Below are 21,586 nucleotides of genomic sequence, written 5' to 3' on the forward strand. Positions count from 1 at the left end.
GATGTGCTTGTAGAAGAGGCAATGCAGAGGTTCACTGCATTGATCCTTGTAATGAATGGACTATTGTATGCAAACAGATTGAGAATGCCAAATTGGAATTGAAAAAAATGGGAAGTGATTTTATTTGAGCATATAAAACTCTGCTAGAGGACTGAAAGGGTGGATGCTGAGAAAATGCTTCTCCCAGTAAGGTTATCCAGAATTAAAGATTGGTTCTTTAAGGCGGGGGTTGAGCTGGGTCAAATAGCCATCTGGGGCATGGTTACAAAATGACAAAATATTCCAGGGAATTTAACCTTTGGAACAGATAGGATTAAAATGAAAAAGCAAATATGGTTGCCCTAGATGGGATAAAGGTAGTAGAATGCAAGGACTGTGGCTTTGAAAATCAAAGGTAGGTGTGTTCACGCTTTTGTATCTTCTGCCTGATGGAAGAAGATGGGGAAGGGTCTTTGATTATGTTGGCTGCTTTCCAGAAACAGTAGGAAGAATAGACAGTCAATGGAGAGAAGGCCGGTTTACATGACAGGTTGGTCTGTGTTTACAACTGTCTGCAGTTTGTGGTTTTGGGCAGAGTAACTGCATATCAAAATGTGTTCTATCCAAATGGAGCATCTCCAAAATTCAGTAAGGATCACTGGATGTACTTAACTGTCTAAATGGCATGGAAAACAAGGTTTCAATAATAAACCAACATCCAATAGCAGATGGCTTTTAAATAGCACTGAAGAGCAAGTCTGGAAAACACAAAATGCATGCTGTTGCACCAGTTAGCATTGCTGCCTCACTCCTCGGGGGATTTTGATTTGAGCCTGATCTCAGGTACGGTCACTGAGTGGGATGAATTAGTGTGCTCCAGTTTCCTCCCACATTTTCAAAGACATGCAGATTGATTCAATAGTAACATAAAATGTAAGTTAATGGAAAAGAGTCAAACCAGATGCTGCCGGGCACATGAAAAAGAATATGGAGCAATGAGCTCTGATACCCAGTTACTGAATATGAAATTAGGTAATGGCAAGGAATGTAAGTGTGCAGCCTCTGCAAAGAGTACACTATTTCTGGATTTTCATGTTTAATTGCATGTGTGTACTCAGATATTTTTTCCATTGTAAAAGGGTTATCAGCATTCACATCGCTAATTTCAGACAATATCTATTTTTCATTCTGTCATTAAAAGGGCAGCATGACAATCAGAAATATAGGGGGAGCAGAGCGGCTAGCACAATGCTTTACAGTACTAGTGACCTGAGTACATTTCCCTCTGCTGTCTGGAAGGAGTTTGTACGTTCTCCCTGTGACCGTGGCTCCCTGTGTTCCAGTTTCCACCCACAGTCCAAAGAGGCTCCAGTTGGTGGGTTAATTGATCGTTGTAAATTGTCCTGTAATTACACTTGGGTTAAATCAGGGGCTGCTGGGCGGTGCAGCTTGAAGGACTGGAAGGGCCTATTCCACACTGTATCTCAATAAAAATAAAATAAAAGGACCCAAGGATGGATCTTTGAGCTTTTAAGGGAATGAGCAAAGACATTGAGATGATTCTCCCAAGACCATAAAAAAGGAATAATTCCAGATAACTGCAATCACATCTAACTGGAAAACTAATGAGAGCAATTGGAGAAGAACAATTTATTAATCAGCATCAATGCCTACAGATTGGTCAGTGAGGATTAGCTCCCAGAGACACAATCTCATGTCACAAGGAACTTGATTCAGAGCCACTATAGATGCTAAAACTTCATTGTGTATATTGGAATGTGAAACTTCAGACATCATAGGCAAGGTAAAAGCCTACTTAAAGATTTTAGATCAGAAAGATTTAAGAATACAGATCCATAATCCCTTATCCAAAATCCTTGGGGCCAGTTGCATTTCAGAATTCAGAATTTTTCGGATTTCAGAATCCCTTCTTATTGGTTCTGGGACACCCCTGCGGATACCAAAAAACATGCAAGTTCAAGTCCCTTATTTAACCTGTCTCAGTGCGGTGGACTTTAGGATCCGGTGGGGCTCCAGCCCTATGCACATCCTCCCGTATATTTTAAATCATCTTTAGATTACTTATAATACCTAATACAATGTAAATGCTATGTAGGTAGTTGTTATACTGTATTGTTTAGGGAAGAATGACAAGAAAATTTTTTTCCCAACAAAAACATTCAATAAAACATAAAAATATACAGCTTCAAACAAACTGAATCAAACACATGGTAAATGACTTATTGGAATAAATGTAGAACATTGCTGTCACTATAAAAATTCAGTAACTTGTCTTTCTGTTTCTTTAAATCATATACAGTGGTAGTTCCGACACAATATTCCTCAGTAAGATGCCACACAGACACACCATGATCAAGCTTCTGCAATAACTCCACTTTCTGCATTATTGATAATGATTGATACTTTCTTCTCTTTTTCTCATTGCTATCCATTTGGTATCTGCAGCTCTTTTTTTATATCTTCACAGTGAAATTAAACACAAAGTCAACAGTGAACACAAAATATCAGCGAACAGCAAATGCACGTGTAACCAGTACAAGTGCTGAGCCACAAATGACGTCTAACAGCCTCTGCTAGTGCTGCCACATCACACCTGAGTGACGTCAGCTGTTGGTGATAAAAACTTCGGTTTTCAGAGATTTTTGGATTTTAGAATTTCAGATAAGGGATTGTGGACCTGTATATTGGATTGTTAAATAATGTCTTGGGAGATAAAGGTGGGGTGGATTCAGTAGATTTGAATTTACCCAAGGAGATGGATCTATTATACTGTAAATTAATATATGGCAGTCAATAGGCATGTGAGAAAGAATAAGGTGCAGTGTTAAGGAGAATAAGGTAAGGGGTGATGAAACTGAGGAGATTGCTCTGTAACCCAGATTCTTATAAAAATAAGCCAAGAAAGTTGCATGGTCAGTTAAGGCAAAAAAAGTAAAAGGTGATTGTCATAAATGCCCAGAAGGAATATTGGGAAGGGAATTCAGAGAATTAAACAAACTACAACATTGAATTTGTAAATAGCATTCAAGCAATTACAAATAGCTCACATGTATTCAAAAAAGATGAATTTACCTTGACTGTGGTATCTTTAAAAACAGCAAGCTTCCCATCTGCTGTCCCCACCAAAAGCAAATTGTCTTCTTTGCTAGGCACAATAACAATAGTACTAAATAAATAATAACTTAAGGACTTCCATTCACCATACATCATAATCTCTGGGTGAAGTGAACAATGATTTTTTTTTTAAATTAAGTCATTGAGGTAATGAAGAAATTGTTGTAGCAAACTCCTACTAATAACAATGCAATAATGAACTTTTTTTTAAATGGTAATTGGACAACAATTTAGGCACCAGGTCAGATTGAAAGATCCAGGTGTTGGGACCTGAGGTGAGGAATGGGCTGGTTCAGCTTGCTGCTCTGCTCTGTGCTAGACTAAGGGTCTACGGACAGGACCGGCTTTGTGGACTTCAGTTTTGAATGCTATTTGCTTGCGTTTATTGTTTGCATGATTTGTTTCTTCTTCTCTGCATATTGGGTGCTTGATGGTCTTTTTTTGGGGTTCTTTGTTTTATGGCTGCCTGTTAGGAGATGGATCACAAGGTTGTATATGTATACATATTTTGATAATAAATGTACTTCGAACTTTGAATTTCAATAATGGGCAGGGCTTACGTTGTTCTTCTTCAAAAGGGTGCTAAATGATCTTTTACGTCATCCTGAGACAGCACCCAGAACTGTATTTAAGGTCTCATGCAACAGATAGCACTTCTGATAGGAAAGCATTCCCTCAAATAATGCAACTCACAATGGATAGTACAAGGCTAGCCTCTTGCACTCAAATATCTGGAATATGGTTGGAACGACATTTTGATTCTAGCTCTTCAAGCTGAGCCATGCACCATACCTGCTTATTCACTGATTATTTATCCTGATGTTTCAAATAACTATTCCAAGTGTGCTCTGTGTCCACAGATCTACCTTTACTGATTAATATGATGACTAAAACTCCTTTTCTTACAAGTCTTCGTTACTACTTGACTCACAGTGGCATGCAAAAGTTTGGGCACCCCGGTCAAAATTTCTGTTACTGTGAATAGTTAAGTGAGTAGAAGATGGACTGATCCCCAAAAGTCATAAAGTTAAAGATGACACTTTCTTTTCAACATTTTAACCAAGATTAGTGTATTATTTTTGTTTTGTATAATTTTAGAGTGAAAGAAAGGAAAGGAGCACCATGCAAAAGTTTAGGCACCCCGAGAGATTTGAGCTCTCAGATAACTTTTACTAAGCTCTCAGACCTTAATTAGCTTGTTAGGGCTATGGCTTGTTCACAGTCATCATTAGGAAAGGCCAGCTGATGCAAATTTCAAAGCTTTATAAATACCCTGACTCCTCAAATCTTGTCCCAAAAATCAGCAGCCATGGGCTCCTCTAAGCAGCTGCCTATCACTCTGAAAATTAAAATAAATGATGCCCACAAAGCAGAAGGCTACAAGAAGATAGCAAAGTGTTTTCAGGTAGCCGTTTCCTCAGTTCACAATGTAATTAAGAAATGGCAGTTAACAGGAGGTCAAGTTGAGGTCTGGAAGACCAAGAAAACTTTCCGAGAGGACTGCTTGTAGGATTGCTGGAAAGGCAAATCAAAACCCCCATTTGACTGCAAAAGACCTTCAGGTAGATTTAGCAGACTCTGGAGTGGTGGTGCATTGTTCTACTGTGCAGCGTGGCATGGGGAACTGATCAGAGGGAAGAATGAATTCAATTAAATACCAGCAAATTCTGGAAGCAAACATCACACCGTCTGTAAAAAAAAAGCTGAAGATGAAAAGAGGATCCTAAACACACCTCAAAATCCACAATGATCTACCTCAAGAGGTGCAAGCTGAAGGTTTTGCCATGGCTCTCACAGTCCACTGACCTAAACATCATCGAAAATCTGTGGATAGACCTCAAAAGAGCAGTGCATGCAAGACGGCCCAAGAATCTCACAGAACTAGAAGCCTTTTGCAAGGAAGAATGGGCAAAAATCCACTAGAGAAGAATTGAAAGACCCTTAGCTGGCTACAGAAACCGTTTAGAAGCTGTGATACTTGCCAAAGGGGTGTTACTAAGTACTGACCATGCAGGGTGCCCAAACTTTTGCATCGGGCCCTTTTCCTTTTTTGTTACTTTGAAACTGTAAAAGATGGAAATAAAAAAAGTAATCTTGCTTAAAATATTAAAAAAATATGTCACCTTTAACTTTATGCCTTTTGGAAATCAGGTCATCTTTTACTCGCTTAGCTATTCACAGTAACAGAAATTTTGACCAGGGGTGCCCAAACTTTTGCATGCCACTGTGTATTCTGTGGTAGTTTCACTGTGGTTTGGTGAGAGATGTGGTGGAGAAGAGGAGGTGCGGGCACAATATACTTCTTCTAACCAGGCTTCTTATTTCCCATTTCCATCAAAAATGAATCTATATCTTGTGTTTATTAATCAATACAACTCCTCACACTGAGCTAATCTCAACATGCATGAGAATACATGTATGAAAGTGAGCACTCTACTTCCTTTTCCTTTCTGCTTTTCCTTAGGAAATGCCAAAATACCAGAATATTTAGTGCCAGTCTCATGAACAGGAACATGAGGAATAGGGGGCCAACTGGTTCCCAAGTCCCCTTCCACCTTTCAATAAAATAATAGTTGAGCATTCCATCCTAGTGGAATTTCCCATAGCCTTTAGTAACCAAAAATTTACTGATTTATCTTTTGAATCAATACAACTGAACCTCCACAGCTATTGGAGTAAAGAATCTCAAAAGTTTCCAACTCTTCGGGTGAAGAAACTTCCCCTCAACTCAGTCCTACATGGTCTACACTTTGTCCATGATTGCGCCCTCTGGTGGTTGCCTATCAATTATTTCCTGTCCACACATTCCACTTCTGGATTAAGCTTTTGTTTTTTTTAATATATTGCATTTTTGTTTTCAAAAGCCTTTCTTTAAAGTAATAATTCCCTATTTTTAATTAGAGCCCATGGTGATTAGGTTTTAATAAGTAATTTACTGAGCTATTTAAAAGGATATTATTATAAGTCAAATAGGCATGGTTGGACAATATTACAAAATTTAACAGAATTTTTCATTAACGAGGATAAATCTAATTACAACAAACTAATAGTGCTAAATATTTTATGCAGCATTCCTTATTTTTATCACTTTTATCACTTATTTAATCTTATGCCAGCCAGCATGGTGAGATTTCAGATGTTTTTCCTGTTTAAAAGTTTTCAGAGATCATTGCCATCTGGGGATTCTCTGTATTTTAAGTGGGGATAATCCTGGCTGCTGTGTTGGCAGACAGCACAAGGAAGGGCTGCTGCTCTCAGGTGAGAGTGCCCAGCAGATTGGAGCCAAAACATGGAAGAAATTAATATCCTTCAGACCTATGTTCTGGATGCTCACTCTCTGTATGGTGCTGCAGATCATTCCAATACAATTCCAAGATAATGGAAATGGAGAGTTTCTTATTCAGCATTCAGGACATCAGAGAAATTGATCAAACCATGGAATTGTGCAAAAATTCAAATGCAGATACAGTTGGTTTCTCTGCTCATGTGGATGTTGTTAAATAAGAGATCTCAACAAAATAAGCAAGATTTATTTTAATATCACCCTTTTCCACCTCACAATTTCTTGCATGCCTAATGTATTCAGCTACAAATGGCTACTGTTCATGTTATACTCTGCAAAAAAAAAATCAAATAAGGCATTTTATAATCAATAATTCAAGCTATTTAGTACTATTTTATGGGAGTGCTCATTTGTTAAACATAAACATTCGAATTGCATTGTGATTTTACAGGACAAGGCCATAACTTCTCTGACTTTGCATGAATATTTTAATTGTAAAAACAACTCAAGGGGTTATGTTCAGGTCTAGCAACAATTTCCTTCTGACAGATTGTCTTTTCCCACACCCATGGAAATTTCAGCAAACTAAATTCAAACTTAAGTAAGCATTCAGATAACAATCTTGGGGTATATTGCAGACATGAATGTGATTAAAAAAGCAAACTTGATTGAAAAAGGGCAGACTAGCTTTTGAAGTCCAGCTTCGGTTTTGATACTCCAGATTTTCTTAGACACAGCATGAAGGAAAACAGGAAATGCACCACTGTAATTAAATAACATATATTGATCATATTGTTTTAGACTGATCTACTAGTGCTTTAAATCATACCAACCTCTTTTTGGAATGATTTGTAAAGAACAAACAGGTAATGGAATCATACATCTTTCGAAGTTGGTGTCTAGACCGCACATCCTCTGTGCTGACTACCCACAAACGTCCTGACTGCGTGCCAGCAACAACCCAGTTAACTTGTTCACCAATCACACTTACGAATGCCAGACACAATATGCAGTTATCATCGATATCCTGGCAAAGAATTCAAAGAGAAAGTTATCTGAGTAAGCAAACCAAAGGACCCATTTTTAGTTATTAGATAAGAAATATCTGAAAAGCATTTACAGTTATGCCTTTCTCACCTGAGAGGCAAATCAGCACAGTTTAATAGATTTCAAAGTTCAACATAATGAGTTCATTTTTCACATGGTATCATACACTTTTATTACATTCTTAATGTTACAGTGAAAAGCTTTTGACATGATAGATAAACTGCTCTTGCCAAATTTGATGGGCAGACAAGTGAACATTTACTGGAATGGCAACCCATCTTTCTGATTTGTGTTTCCCTGCCTAAAATCCAGATACATTCATTTCTCCCTCTTATGACTCCTTGCCCTTGCTCCCTCTTCCATAATATCATTTCCCCATGTCATAACATGTAATTTTCCAGTTTTCCTTTCATTTATTCATTTATCATGCTTATTCACGACAATAATATTTATCAGACACATTATGCTTCTTTGTCTGTGTTAGGTGCTGCTTATAGGTAGGCTGTGGGACATACCACCAGGCCAGGCTATACCAATGGGAGATTGTAAAACAGATCCAAAACCACAGATGCCAATATGGCAGAAGTGTCCAGATCTGTTACAACCAGAAAGAAAAAGCAAAATCCATAACATAGGAGAATTCCATATTGAGTCTGGAGAGCTGCAACATGCCCAGATAAACCATGTGGAATTGTTCTTTAAACTTACATTGGTCTCATTGTAACAGTGCAGGAGATCGGAGAGAAATGAGAGATTCAAGTGGCAGGCAACTATTTGACCGTGGCTTCACCTCATCTTTTGTCTAGCATTTTGTAGCATTCTGTACTTGAAATCAAATTCTCCCAGCTTTTGAACAACATTAATTGATTCCTGTAAACTACCTGTTAGCATTATTGAAATGTAAGATAGAAGTTGCTGCACTACAGGGTAATAAGCAGAGCTAGAATGAGATAGGTGGGATTGCTCTGCTGGGAGCTGGCATGGACTTTATGGCCAAATGATATCCTTCTGGACTGTAATAAATAATTAATTGCCATTGCCTTCTTCTCCATGTTGAAAACAAAATCAATAAAAATACTTTAAACAACTGCTTCAGATTTTTATGTCCTGTATTTGGCAAGACAGGTGCTATTTTGATAATGGTGTGGTCAAAGTAATACCAATTTGACTAGTGACATTCATCTAAAAGCACAGGTAGGAAAACAATTCATGGCTCATCTTCTAGCACAAGTTTGATGCAAGCAGTTTGAGTCTTTAATCTCACACAAGGACTACTATTCCATTTATGTCAAGAATGAAAGAAATTGCTTCCAAAATTGACTCTAAGCTCCCTTCTTCTCCCCCCCAATTTAGTTTGACATTCTGTTGCTATAATCAGTGTACATCTGCAGTATCTTTTGTGCATATGGTTTTAATTTACATAATCTGGTTGATTTTTTTAATGGCTATTTGAAATGAGTTAGAAACTTGCTTTTTGTAACACCAAGCAGATAGAAAGACTGGAAACTCACAGGCAAGAAACTCCAAATTTTCCTAAAGAAAGACCTGAGAAAATGAAATGCAAGAAAATAGAAGATTTGCATAATTATTGTCTTCTTAACTTGGGACAATATGTTTCCATCCTGGAGATATTATTTCCCTACTGAGCAGGGCAATTTTTGTAGATGTAACTGAAACTTCAAAACTTCACCTTTACACATACCATAAGAGTCTGGCCTTGAGTATCCAGCTGCAGGGATGAAAGTTGTGCCTTGTCTCTTTTTCCACTACCAATCCAGACATTCGGTTCTCTGCAAATTGGATTAGTAGCCACCATGCACTCTGCTGCAAGATTACTGGGTATTGTTATTATTCTCATCAAACAAAGTAGTTTCACAGAGTTCAGGCTGTCATATACCTGGAGGACAAAATGTGCAAAAATACTGTTTCTATTTCCAACAAGCACTCTCAAAATTAATTTTGGTATATTATTTCTTCATCCCAATCAATTTCAATCAAGCTTTTATCTAGCTCTGATTTTCATTCAAATATTACGTTTAGGGTTTATGTCATATGCTATAAATAATGACAAGAACACAATAAAACGATTGATTCTTTTATGGCAGTAGTTTAACATAGAAGCACTAACAAAACATAGTTGGCTTCTCTATCCATTAAGAAAACATAAAAGGCTATTGTAAGCAACGAAAGGTGTGATAGAGACCAATTTAAAAGTGACCTGGAAATTCCAAATGTAATCAAGTTCAAGATAGGTTGATGCGATTGAATAAAAACTGAGTTTAAATAATTAAAGCTAAATTATATCCCCACGTCCCCCCTTTGCTCACAAACAGCATAATTTCATGACCTATTTTACAAGCGTAATACCCCAAGTTAGAATACGCTGTTATGATCCCAGCCCCCCCCCCCTTTGTGAGAATCGCAAGAGCACCCGTTGAGGGGGGGTCAGTAGACCCAGGAAGAGAGAGAGAGAGGGAGACGTGCTGAATAGACTCAGGAAGTGGGAGAGAGAGAAATGTGCCGAAGAGCACGTTCCACCCGGGATGCAAAATAAGGCGACAGCGACTATTGTCTCATGGAGACCACATGAAAAGCCCTCGGGCAAGGTGGGCTGGTTGAGAGAGAGATTGCATCATCCCAACCTGATTGACACCTGCGACCCCGTGAGGAAGCATAAAGGAGAGTCTCAGGGGGACAGCCCCTTGAGACGCACCAAGAAGACACGAGAGTGATCCCGCAGCAGCGGGAAGCCATTCTGAAGGAAGCCACGTGCTTCCAGATTCCGGGGATTGGAATTTGTGGCTGGAATCACAGAAAACCGCTTTTAACTAACATTGGGGAGAGGAAACCAACGCTCCTCCGATTTCACAGAAGATTCATCAAGACTCAACAAGTTCTTTCTCTTCTCCCCCAATCTCTCTCTCTCGTGAAACCCAGCGATTTTCAAAGGGCTGAGGCCTGCAGACTTTCTGAGTGACTTTTATATTTCCAACGGACAATCTATTAACCCCTAGACATCAGCAGAGCTCACTTCTTAATGATGATTATTACTATTCCCGCGCTTTAGATTGAGTATTGACGATGTGCACTATCTGAATGTATGTATTAACCCTACTTTTGTGTCCCTTTATAAATAAAACGTTTGAAAATAGTGACATCAGACTTCAACGGACCTCTCTATCTTTGCTGGTAAGTTCTCCAGTTACGGGATTCATAACAGTTGGGGTTCTCATCTCGGGATTTGACACCAAATTGGGAGGCCAGTGAATCGGGCTTGTAAATCAAAAACTTGAATCTGGTTACGCGGGTAGCCAGACGGGAAACCAGCAAAGATGGACGTGGGTGAATTTATGGAAAACCCGACGCTAGAGGCGGCCACAAAATCAGACTTGTTAAATTTAGCGAAGGGGTTGAACCTCACAGAAGTGAGGTCGTCCATGAAAAAGCAGGAGGTACGAAGGGCCATAACTCAGTATTACGTTGAGAAGAATGTGTTTGAAGATGAGGTATTGGAAGATATCCCTGACAAAGTACCATCAAGGGGGACGGTTCAGTTAGAGGTGGAGAAATTGAAGTTGGAACGTGAAATTAAGTTAAAAGAGCTGGAAGCGGCTGAGAGATAGAGAGAGGGAAAGGCAAGAGAGAGAGAGGGAAAGGCAAAGACAGCATGAAATTCACCTAAAGAAGCTAGAAGCAGAAGAGAAAGAGAAGGAACGGGCTGAGAAAGAGAAACAGAGGCAACATGACTGGGAAATTGAGAAGATGAAGAACGAGCGAAGAGATCAAGGGTTAGACCAAGCAGAGCGGTTTAATGTTAGTAGGGAGTTGAGATTGGTGCCCCCGTTCGAGGAGACAGATGTCGATAGTTATTTCTTGCTTTTTGAAAAGGTGGCAGTAAATCAGAAGTGGCCAAAAGAGCAGTAGGTGGCATTGTTACAAAGTGTGTTAAAGGGGAAGGCCCAACGAGCATATGCGGCCTTGTCCCTGGAGGAGGGAGGAGCGGAGAATTATGATGAGGTAAAAAAGGTCATTCTCCGGACTTACGAATTGGTACCTGAGGCCTATAGACAAAAGTTTAGAAATTTAAGGAAAGGGTGGAATCAAACGTATACCGAGCTAGCCCATGAGAAGGGGGTGCTCTTGGACCGTTGGTGCACCGCGGAAAGAGTGGGCGAGGATTATGGGCGTCTCATGGGAGTTATTTTTGATTGAGGAATTTAAAAGTTGTGTTCCGGAGGAGATCCGGGTGTATTTGAATGAGAAGCCGGATAAGTCCATTTCAGAATTTGCCAGATTGGCGGACGAATATGCCCTAACCCACAAGACAAAGACTCCCTCGAATAAAGGTCCCCAGAGAGACTGTGGGAACAATCGAGAAAGTCCGACGAGTGAGGCAGAGGTCCCACCAGGAGCTAGCGGTAAGGTTGAGGGGGAAAGGCAAGACGGCCAGAGGGTTCCGGGTTTGACCTGTTTTAATTGTGGAAAGGAGGGGCACATTGCATCTTGATGCTTTGCTCCGAGAAAGGAGCTAGGAAGAGGGAAAGCCGCAATCCCTATCAGGTGTGCCGTGGTAATCAGCAAATCGACCAGAGAGCCGAGGGTAGACAGAGTACGAGAGGGCTCTGGGAGTTGTCTGTCACACGGAACCGTGTCTGTGACGGAGGGAGACACACCAGTCCCCGTACGAATCTGGAGGGATACGGGCGCTGAATTATTCCTGGTTAGCCGTAAGGTACTAGAATTTGGTCGGGAAACGGGCATGGTAAAGGTGGAAGGAATAAATAAACGGATAGAAATGGTGCCCTTATATAAGGTCATTCTGGATTGTGAGCTGGTGTATGGATCAGTTGAAGTGGGGGTGCCCTCAGAATTCCCGAGAGCTGACGTGGACATGCTGCTGGGAAACGACTTAGCAGGGGGTAAGGTTTGCTCAGCCATGCTGCCGACCTGGTGACTGGCGAGTACGGTTGCCCCGTCCCTAGTGCCCAAGGACCATCTCGCCGGCGTGGTCACTCGCAGCATGTCGAGAGAGACAGTTGAGAACGAGAGCAGTTTAAATCTGGCCAGTTTTGATTTGGCCGAGACGTCTTTGTTGACCCTGTGCCATGAGGGTTTAGAGGGTGGTAAGACGAATAGTAAAGTGAAAGGGTGTGAGGGAAAGGAGATAGATCTGCCTTTAGCAAAGAGAAAGGTCCTAAAGATTGGAAATAAAGGTGAGAAACAGGTAAAGCTGTTAAAAGGTCCAGAGTTGGACATGGATGATCTGTCTGGTTTGGCAGAATTGTTTGAAGAATTTGAGAGTTCTAAAGGTGTTCCCGATAATGAGGTGAGGGCAGTCCTAGATGGAAAAGGTACCCTTGCCTCGAAGGGGTCTGCTGAAAGGGCTGAGGAGGTTGTTTCAGCTCACAGGGTTGCGCCTTCCCCAGGTGGGAGCTGCCCAGAGAGTAACTGAGAGGATCGGGGGAAGTTAGAATTTGAAAAAGGTACGGGTGTTGAAAGCCTGGAAGAGGCCAATGTCCCGTTTGAGTGTGTCCGAGATGGGGATGCACGAGGTGCAGAACCTGGTAACGGAGCTCAGAAGAAGTCTGAGGTATCTGATCCAGTGGAACGGGGCGGCCGTCCTTGTGGGTCGGATGGACTTGGTTCGGTGGGAAAGGGGTTAATCTTGGTAACCGGGGGAAGTGTGAGTTCCCCGGTGTTTGTATTCGAAGGTGGGTTCAAAGTTAACGCTGAATTTAAGAATGGGGTGGGGGGTGAGGATTGTTAGCGAAGGAAACGAAAAGTCTATAGTTTCCAAATCGAAGGAAGAAATCTTAAACCTGGCAGATCGCTCACAGAGTGAGCCGGCGAATAGCGGGGCCCCCCACTCTATTGTTATGCCAGGATGGAGCGTGAAAAGGCTGCCTTGAACAGGCTACTTGAGCGAAGAGTTCAAATCAAACACCAGTAGCCTGAAGGGGACTGATAAAAGGGCCAGCCACCTGGGTGAAATCAAAGAATTGGGTGGAGATGGTCTAAGTCTGGGGCATGGTGTTGCTAAAATAACCCTGATGTTCACCATGCAAAACTACTCAAGTTCCCCACGGGGGAGCTCGCCGAAAAAGAGGCGACGGTTAATGGGGATGCCATTGTTAGACAGCCAAGCAGGTTGAACGGGTTTGTGCCAAAGCCTGTGAATAATAAAGACAGCCCTTTGGAGACCTGCCGGTTAAGTTAAGCAACTGAAACGATTAGTATTCGTGTAAACTTTTGTAAGTGCACCTAAGCTAAGGTCACACCTCCTTAGTTTTGTTGCTTAGGAGAAAAATAAATAAATAGGTGGTTATTGAATTGAAGTCTGATGTACGGTTCGCAATGTAAGATATTAAAGAAAGGGACACTGAAATCGTTAACTATTTAGATACTGACTTGAATGTATAATGGTAGTACTCTGTGAAAAGAAAAACTTGTGTATTGTGTTAGATTCAAAACTCCTGAAAGACTGTGTACCACTCCGTTTTAACCGCTGGTAAAAACGTTTTAAGAGGGGAGGTGTTATGATCCCAGCCCCCTCCTTTGTGAGTATCGCAAGAGCACCCGTTGAGGGGGGGGGGGGGGTCAGTAGACCCAGGAAGTGAGAGAGAGAGAGAGAGAGAGAAACGTGCCAAATTGCACGTCCCACCCGGGATACAGAATAAAGATAACAGTGACTATTGTCTCATGGAGACCACGTGAAAAGCCCTCGGGCAAGGTGGGCTGGTTGAGAGAGAGATTGCATCATCCCAACCTGATTGACACCACGACCCCGTGAGGAAGTATAAAGGAGAGTCTCAGGGGGACAGCCCCCTCAGACGCACCAAGAAGACACGAGAGAGTGATCCCACAGCAGCGGGAAGCCATTCTGAAGGAAGCCACGTGCGTTAGATTCCGGGATTGGAATTTGTGGCTGGAATCACAGAAAACCGCTTTTAACTAACATCGGGGAGAGGAAACTAACGCTCCCCCGATTTCACGGAAGATTCATCAAGACTCGGCAAGTTCTTTCTCTTCTCCCCCAATCTCTCTCTCTCGGTCGCCCCACGTGAAACCCAGCGATTTTCAAAGGGCTGAGGCCTGCAGACTTTCTGAGTGACTTTTATATTTCCAACGGACAATCTATTAACCCCTAGACATCAGCAGAGCTCACTTCTTAAATGATGATTATTACTATTCCCGCGCTTTAGATTGAGTGTTGACGATGTGCACTATCTGAATGTATGTATTAGCCCTACTTTTGTGTCCCTTTATAAATAAAACGTTTGAAAATAGTGACATCAGACTTCAACGGACCTCTCTATCTTTGCTGGTAAGTTCTCCAGTTACGGGATTCATAACAACGCGAACTATAACACATTCTATTCCAAGCACAAACATGCTTAATCAACCTCTGTGGTATTATCAAAAGTGTATGAAATACACTCACAACATACCTGCAAAGCTTTAGGCCTGTCCTCTGCATTTGGTTTCAGACAATGATCAATTAAATTCTGTACACCAGGCCATGGTGAACAGTTTAATTCTTTCACTGGATCTGAAAAGGGATTAAATACTGATTAAAATACAATAATGCAACAGCATACTAATATAACAAATGGATTTGAAATGTACAGCTATTACAGATTGCAATTTATGGATTCTATAGTAGTAGGAAACAGCAATCCACCAATCTTTAATTTTAAATTAATGCCATGAGATTCATAGAAAACATATTACAAAATGTCCCTTGATTCTGAAATATTACAGTTCATATAAAGATATATAATTAAAGAATTTTCTCTAATTGTAAAAAAAGAACAATTATTAAGCAGCTCATTCTTTTACAATTAAAGAACACTATTCTCACAAACTCTATATTTTTACATGTAGTGGGATCAGAAATTCATCTGTGTTCTCCACAGAAAAGCAGTTAAGAAAATGTTGTTTCCATTTGAAGGTCGCATACAAAGACAGCAAAGCATAGATTTTTTAAAAAATGTTCATTTACATCAGAGATTCAGTATTACGGAAAGAACAAAATATGTGTGAACACTGGTTATCAATGAAAAACATTGAACTCTGATCTCAAAATAAGTTTATTGGTGATTGGGAGCTGAAGCCCTTTTCTCCAATTCCTTGTGCTGATTTTACCATTGTTTCTTTTTTTAATTATTTGAATGCATTGAACTCATAACCAATGGAGACAATTAAACTGTTCAAAAATAGTAAGCATGTTCTCAAAAGCAGTCTGGGTGCTCCAGTGGGTCCTTCAGTACTCTGCGACTTCAAACCAGTTTTTATTTCCAGATGTCAATCATATTCAAAAGAGTCATCCTTTACATCTAGAGGAAATAGGACCACAAAGTAGTAGAATTAGGCCATTTCGCCCATTGGGTCTGCTGCACCATTCAATCATGGCTGATTTGTTTTCCTTCTCCACCTCATTCTCCTGCCTTCTCCCTGTATCCTTTGGCACCTTAACTAATCAACCTCTGCTTCAAATATACTGTACTCAATGAATTGCCCTCTACAGCTACCTGTGGCAAAGAATTTCACAGATTTACCACCCTCTAGGCTACAGAAAATCCTCCTTATTAAGGGATATCCATCTATCCAGAGGCTGTGCCCTCAAGTCCAAGACTCTCCCATTATTAAAATTATCCTCTCCATGTCTACTCTATCCAGATCTTCCAATATTCAGTAGTTTTCAAAGTGATCACCCAACCTAATTTTTCTGAATTCTGACTCAGCCCAGAGCCATCAAACATTACTCATATGTTAACCATTTAATTCCAAGATCATTCTCAAAAAACTACAATGCCAGTATATCCTTCCATAGATATAGAGCCCAAAACTGCTTACAATACTCAAAAGGTAGCCTTACCAATGCCTTATAAAGCCTCAGCATTACATCTTGCATTTATATTTTAGTACTTAAAAATAAATGCTAACATAGTATTTTCCTTTCTTTTTACTTCAGGGATTCCCACAATAAGATTCCCTTGTTCCTTTGCACCTCTGATTTTTGAATTCAACCCCATTTAGAAAATAGTCTACACCTTTACTCCTTTTACCAAAGGACATGACCATACACTTCCTATATGCCTTCTGCTATTTCTTTGTCCATTCTCCCTATCTGTCCAAGTCCTTCTTCAGACTCCCTGCTTTCTCAACACCACTTACCCATCCGCCTACCATTTATCATCCACAAACTTGCCACAAAGCCATCAATTCAATCATCCATATAATTTTAAATATAACATGAAAAGTAGTGGGCTCATCACTTACCCCTGGTGAACACTTCTAGTCACTGACAACCAACCAGAAAAGGCCCGCTTTATTCCCACTCTTTGCCTTCCGTCAGTCAGCTAATCATCTGTCCATGCTAGTCTCTTTCCAATCTTTCCTATATTACCATGTGCCCCTATCTTGTTTAGCAGTCTCATATGTGGCTCCTTGTCAAAGGCCTTCTAAAAGTTCAAGTAAACAACATCCACTGGCACTCCTTTGTCTCTCTTTCCTGTTACTTCTTCATAGAATTACAACAGATTCGTTAGACAAGATTTTCTGTTAAGGCAACCATGCAGACTTATATTTTAATCATGTACTCCAAAATTTCATTTTTAATAATCAATATTTTCTTACCAACCACTGAAATCAAGCGAACTGGCCTATAATTTCCTGGCTTTGCCTCCTTCCTTTCTTTAAGAATAAAGTGACGATTGTGATTTTCCAGTCCTTCAGAACCATTCCAGAATCCAACAATTCTCAATAAATCATAACAAATGCCTCCACAGTCTTTTCAGATACCTCTTTTAGAACCCTTGAATGTAGTCCATCTGGTTCAGGTGACATAACTACCTTCAGAACTTATTCTGCACTGTTCTATGTTAGTAATAGCGATGACACTCACTTCTGCCTTGAATCTCAAATTTCTGCCACTGCTGCTGTACCATCATCCCTGTTAGAGTCTCTTTCCAATCAACTTTGACCAGTTCCTCTTTAATTGAGATCCCCTGTGAATATTTTAACATTGTCAATAGACAATAGGTGCAGAAGTAGACCATTCAGCCCCTCGAGTCTGCACCGCCATTCTGAGATCATTCACTATCAATACCCAGTCCCTGCCTTGTCCCCATATCCCTTGATTCCCCTCCATCAGATATCTATCTAGCTCCTTCTTGAAAGCATCCAGAGAATTGGCCTCCACCGTCTTCCGAGGCAGTGCATTCCACACCTTCACAACTCTCTGGGAGAAGAAGCTCTTCCTCAACTCTGTTTTAAATAACTGACCTCTTATTCTCAATCCATGCCCTCTGGTACTGGACTCTCCCAACATCTGGAACATATTTCCTGCCTCAATCCTATCAAATCCTTTAATTATCTTAAACATTTCAATTAGATCCCCTCTCAATCTCCTCAATTCCAGTGTGTGCAAGCCCAATCTCTCCAATCTCTCTGCGTAAGACAGCCCTGCCATCCCAGGAATCAACCTAGTGAATCTGCGCTGCACTTCCTCAATTGCCAGAATGTCCTTCCTTAAACCTGGAGACCAAAACTGTACACAATATTCCAGGTGTGGTCTCACCAGGGCCCTGTACAAATTCAAAAGGACATCCTTGCTCTTGTACTCAATTCCCCTCGTAATAAAGGCCAACATTCCATTTGCCCTCTTCACTGCCTGTTGCACTTGCTCATTCACCTTCATTGACTGGTGAACTAGGACTCCTAGGTCTCTTTGCATTTCTCCCTTACCTAACTCTACACCGTTCAGACAATACTCTGCCTTCTTGTTCCTGCTTCCAAAGTGGATAACTTCACACATAAGCTCATCTATCTTATTTCATATACTATGTGCATTCAAATACATCTTCTGTCCTGCATTGACCACACTTCTTCTCAATTTGTTCTCCATATTGCCTTAAGTTAAATTCATATCTCTTTCTAAACTTTCTGTCTTAATTTTTATTATGGACATTTCAGTAACCTCTTCTGCACTAGCCTTATCTTTTACTTTACCCATACTTCTACAAGTTGCTAAACCCCCCCCCCCTCCAATATTTAGTTTAAAGCACTGGTTATGCAATTTGCCAGGACCCTGATCCCAGCATGGTTCAGGTGGAGCCTGCCCATCGGAACAGCTCCCACCTTCCCAATACTGATGCTAATATATCAGAATTCAAACCCACTTCTCCCACACCAATCTCTGAGCCGGATATTTAACTCACTGATCTTATTAACACTGTGCCAAATTTACATGTAGCTTTGATAACAATCCAGTGATTATTACCCTTTTGGTCCTGAATTCTAAATTAGTCCCTAGCTGCCCAATTTTTTTCGTCAGAACTTCATTCCTTGTTATTCCTATGTCATGTGTCCCCACATGCACCACAGCAAATGGATCTTTCCCCTTCCACTCCAAATTTCTCTGCAGGGTCAGATGAGGCGGCCCAAAGCCATCTCTTAGAAAAATAGAGGGCTATGCTCTAGGGAAATTCTAGGCAGTCTCCAGAATATGTTATATGGTCGGCACAATATTGTGGGCCGAAGAGCCAGTAATGTGCTGTAAAATTCTATGTTCTATAACCAGGCATCAGGCAGGGAGCACAGCTTTCAGGACTCCCAATTTTTGCAACAAAGAATTGTGTCCATTCCCCTGACTGTACTATCACCAATCACAACAACATTTTTTCCTTCTCTACCTCCTCTTGCATGACTTCTTGTACCATGGTGTCATGGTTTGATTGCTCATTCTTCCTACTGCTCTTATTCCCATCTGCAGAGTGAGGAAGAATCTCAGGCCTACTGCGCCAGCTCACGTTCTGAGGTCCCTGCAGCACCACCTCATGGATCCCTCTATCGGCCTCACCTGAAGTTGCACCCTTTTGTCCCCAGCCACAGACCAAATTTAAAGTCTTTAATCTAATGGGTGTGACTGCCTCCTGAAACACAATGCCCAAGTAACTCCCCCCCTCCCCGATGCACCACAGTGTTCAAAGCTCAGATTCCAGGTCATCAACTTTGAGCCTGAGCTCCTCAAGCAATCAACCAGGAACCACAATGGGGTCCACCAGCTCCCACATCATGCAGCTACAAATACATATATGTTGGGGAGGATAGCAGGTCAGATATGGGACTATACAATCCAGTGTCACCAGGTACCCTCACTGTAGAGGAAGAGAAATTGGATTCAGTCACATTCAATACACTTAAGACGAAAATGTAGATTCAATAGAAAGCACTGGTGTGAAGACAAATAAACAGAATATTTTATTAGAAATTGTACTAATTGGGTTTCTCATTCATTGGTTTTAAAGGAAATAATTACCTGGCAATCTCCCCTGAACTGCTATCTCATCAAAGTCATTTGGAAACTTCATTCCATCAGAGATTCTTTTACCATTCGTAATGATATCATACAAAAGTAATCCAAAGGAATATATATCGGCCTGGTGATTGTAGATGACATTTCCTTTTGCAACTTCTGGTGCTCGAAACCCTACAACAAAATAATTTAAAATATTCAAAGTCATTTTCAGTTAAAATACCACAATCACATTACCCTTTCAAATCCTGTTGAGCAAAAGTAGGAATCCATTTCTCAAAAACTATGCTATCATTTTCTTTTCCATCCCAGTTTTCACTTTTCTCAGTAATTTGATTTCATACCTAGTACTGTGTAAAAATCTTTAGCACAGATATATATAAGCTAAGGTGTCTAAGACTTTGAATACAGTACTGTGTTTATCAACGTGGAGCAAAGAGTTTGTAAATCTTGTGGGAGCAAAAGATGTTAGGAATTTTGAGAATGGAGTACGGGAAGGGGTATGTGATAGGTGGTAGAGGATTGACAGGGGCAGGGTGTGGTGTAGGTGCAGACACACCCAGCCCTGAGACACCACTCTCAGTCCACAATGGAGACCCATATTAGAATCAGGTTTATCATCAATCAGATGTATCATGAATTTTTTTTCTTCTGCAGCAGCAGTAGTGCAATACATAAAATTACTACTGTACTGTGCAAAAGTCTAAGGCACCAGGCTATATACCCAAGACTTTTGCATAGTACTGTACAATTGCCTCACTCCTTTGTAACATTTCAAATTATTCTGTATTTTGCATTTATTACATTAAGTATAACAGTGTAAATCGAAGAGTTTAGCATTTATTATCAAGAGATTCCGTAGATTCTGGAAATTAAGAGCAATGAACACAAAATGCTGGAGGAACTCAGCAGTCAGGCACTTCTCTGGCAGGAAATAAACACTTGATCAGGACTGGAAAGGTAGGGGGAAGAAGCCAGAATAAGAAGGTGGAGGAGGGGAAGGAGAACAAGCTGGCAGGTGATAGGTGAAGCCAGGAGAGGAGAAAGACGGACAGGTGGGGGAGGAGGGATAACGTAAGGACCTGGGAGGTGATAGGTGAAAAAGGTACAGAGCTGAAAACCATACATGAATGCCCACAAATACAGCCAAACAAAAAAAAAGTGTTCCTCCAGGACCTAAGTGCAAAACAACCATACACAGCACAAGACACATTAAAAAAAGCAGTAAACAGACAGTCACAAAAAATATATATGGCCTAAATCTCTGGGTGACATGTTCTGTAAATTGTTGATGCATGGTGTTGTCGGCAAGAACAAGCAGTTCTCAGCAATTTGAAATAAATTTTTTAAAGAGTTAAAATGTTTTCAAATAAACACATGTCAGTGAATTTTACTTTAGAAAAAGTGTAAAATTTTACCTGGTGTCCCCTCAGAATTCTTGATTCCCATTCTACCGCAATATTGAGCAATACCATAATCAGCAATTTTGGCAATTATAGCTGAATTAGGGTTCAAGCTGAACAGAAGCACATTATGAGGCTTCATATCTCGATAGATTATCATTGAAGAATGAAGATATCTGTTTAAAAAGTGTATATTATTAACATGGATAAAAGCAAACAAACTGAATATTTTTTAAAATCATTCTGGAAAGAGATTTAAAAGAAGCAAACTTGTAATCACATACTACAAACAAAACCGGATCTCTATCCATCAGTTGATGCTTTGCTGGTGAGATCGCTCTGTCACAGAGAGGGGAGATTGCCCTTTTATTGCTGGTGAGATTGCTTTGCAAAGGAGAGGTTAGACTGCCTGTATATTGC

General features: G+C 40.5%; 1 protein-coding gene across 4 annotated transcripts in view; it reads right to left on the minus strand.

Annotated features, from left to right (window-relative positions):
* Nucleotides 1-21,586, minus strand: part of lrrk2 (leucine-rich repeat kinase 2) — a 137,254-nt gene that overhangs the window by 18,155 nt on the left and 97,513 nt on the right. For 3 of the 4 annotated variants that reach the window (XM_059987538.1, XM_059987540.1, XM_059987541.1), the window contains 7 exons: nucleotides 21,182-21,342; nucleotides 19,767-19,937; nucleotides 14,893-14,993; nucleotides 9,147-9,341; nucleotides 7,231-7,424; nucleotides 5,122-5,178; nucleotides 3,073-3,145 (listed from right to left, as the gene is read on the minus strand). In XM_059987538.1, coding sequence (XP_059843521.1) covers nucleotides 3,073-3,145; nucleotides 5,122-5,178; nucleotides 7,231-7,424; nucleotides 9,147-9,341; nucleotides 14,893-14,993; nucleotides 19,767-19,937; nucleotides 21,182-21,342 — 952 coding nt within the window. The remainder of the gene's footprint in view (nucleotides 1-3,072; nucleotides 3,146-5,121; nucleotides 5,179-7,230; nucleotides 7,425-9,146; nucleotides 9,342-14,892; nucleotides 14,994-19,766; nucleotides 19,938-21,181; nucleotides 21,343-21,586) is intronic. The other variant, XM_059987539.1, reaches the window with a different exon arrangement.

Source organism: Hypanus sabinus, chromosome 13 (assembly GCF_030144855.1).
Source record: "Hypanus sabinus isolate sHypSab1 chromosome 13, sHypSab1.hap1, whole genome shotgun sequence".
Classification (NCBI taxonomy): domain Eukaryota; kingdom Metazoa; phylum Chordata; class Chondrichthyes; order Myliobatiformes; family Dasyatidae; genus Hypanus; species Hypanus sabinus.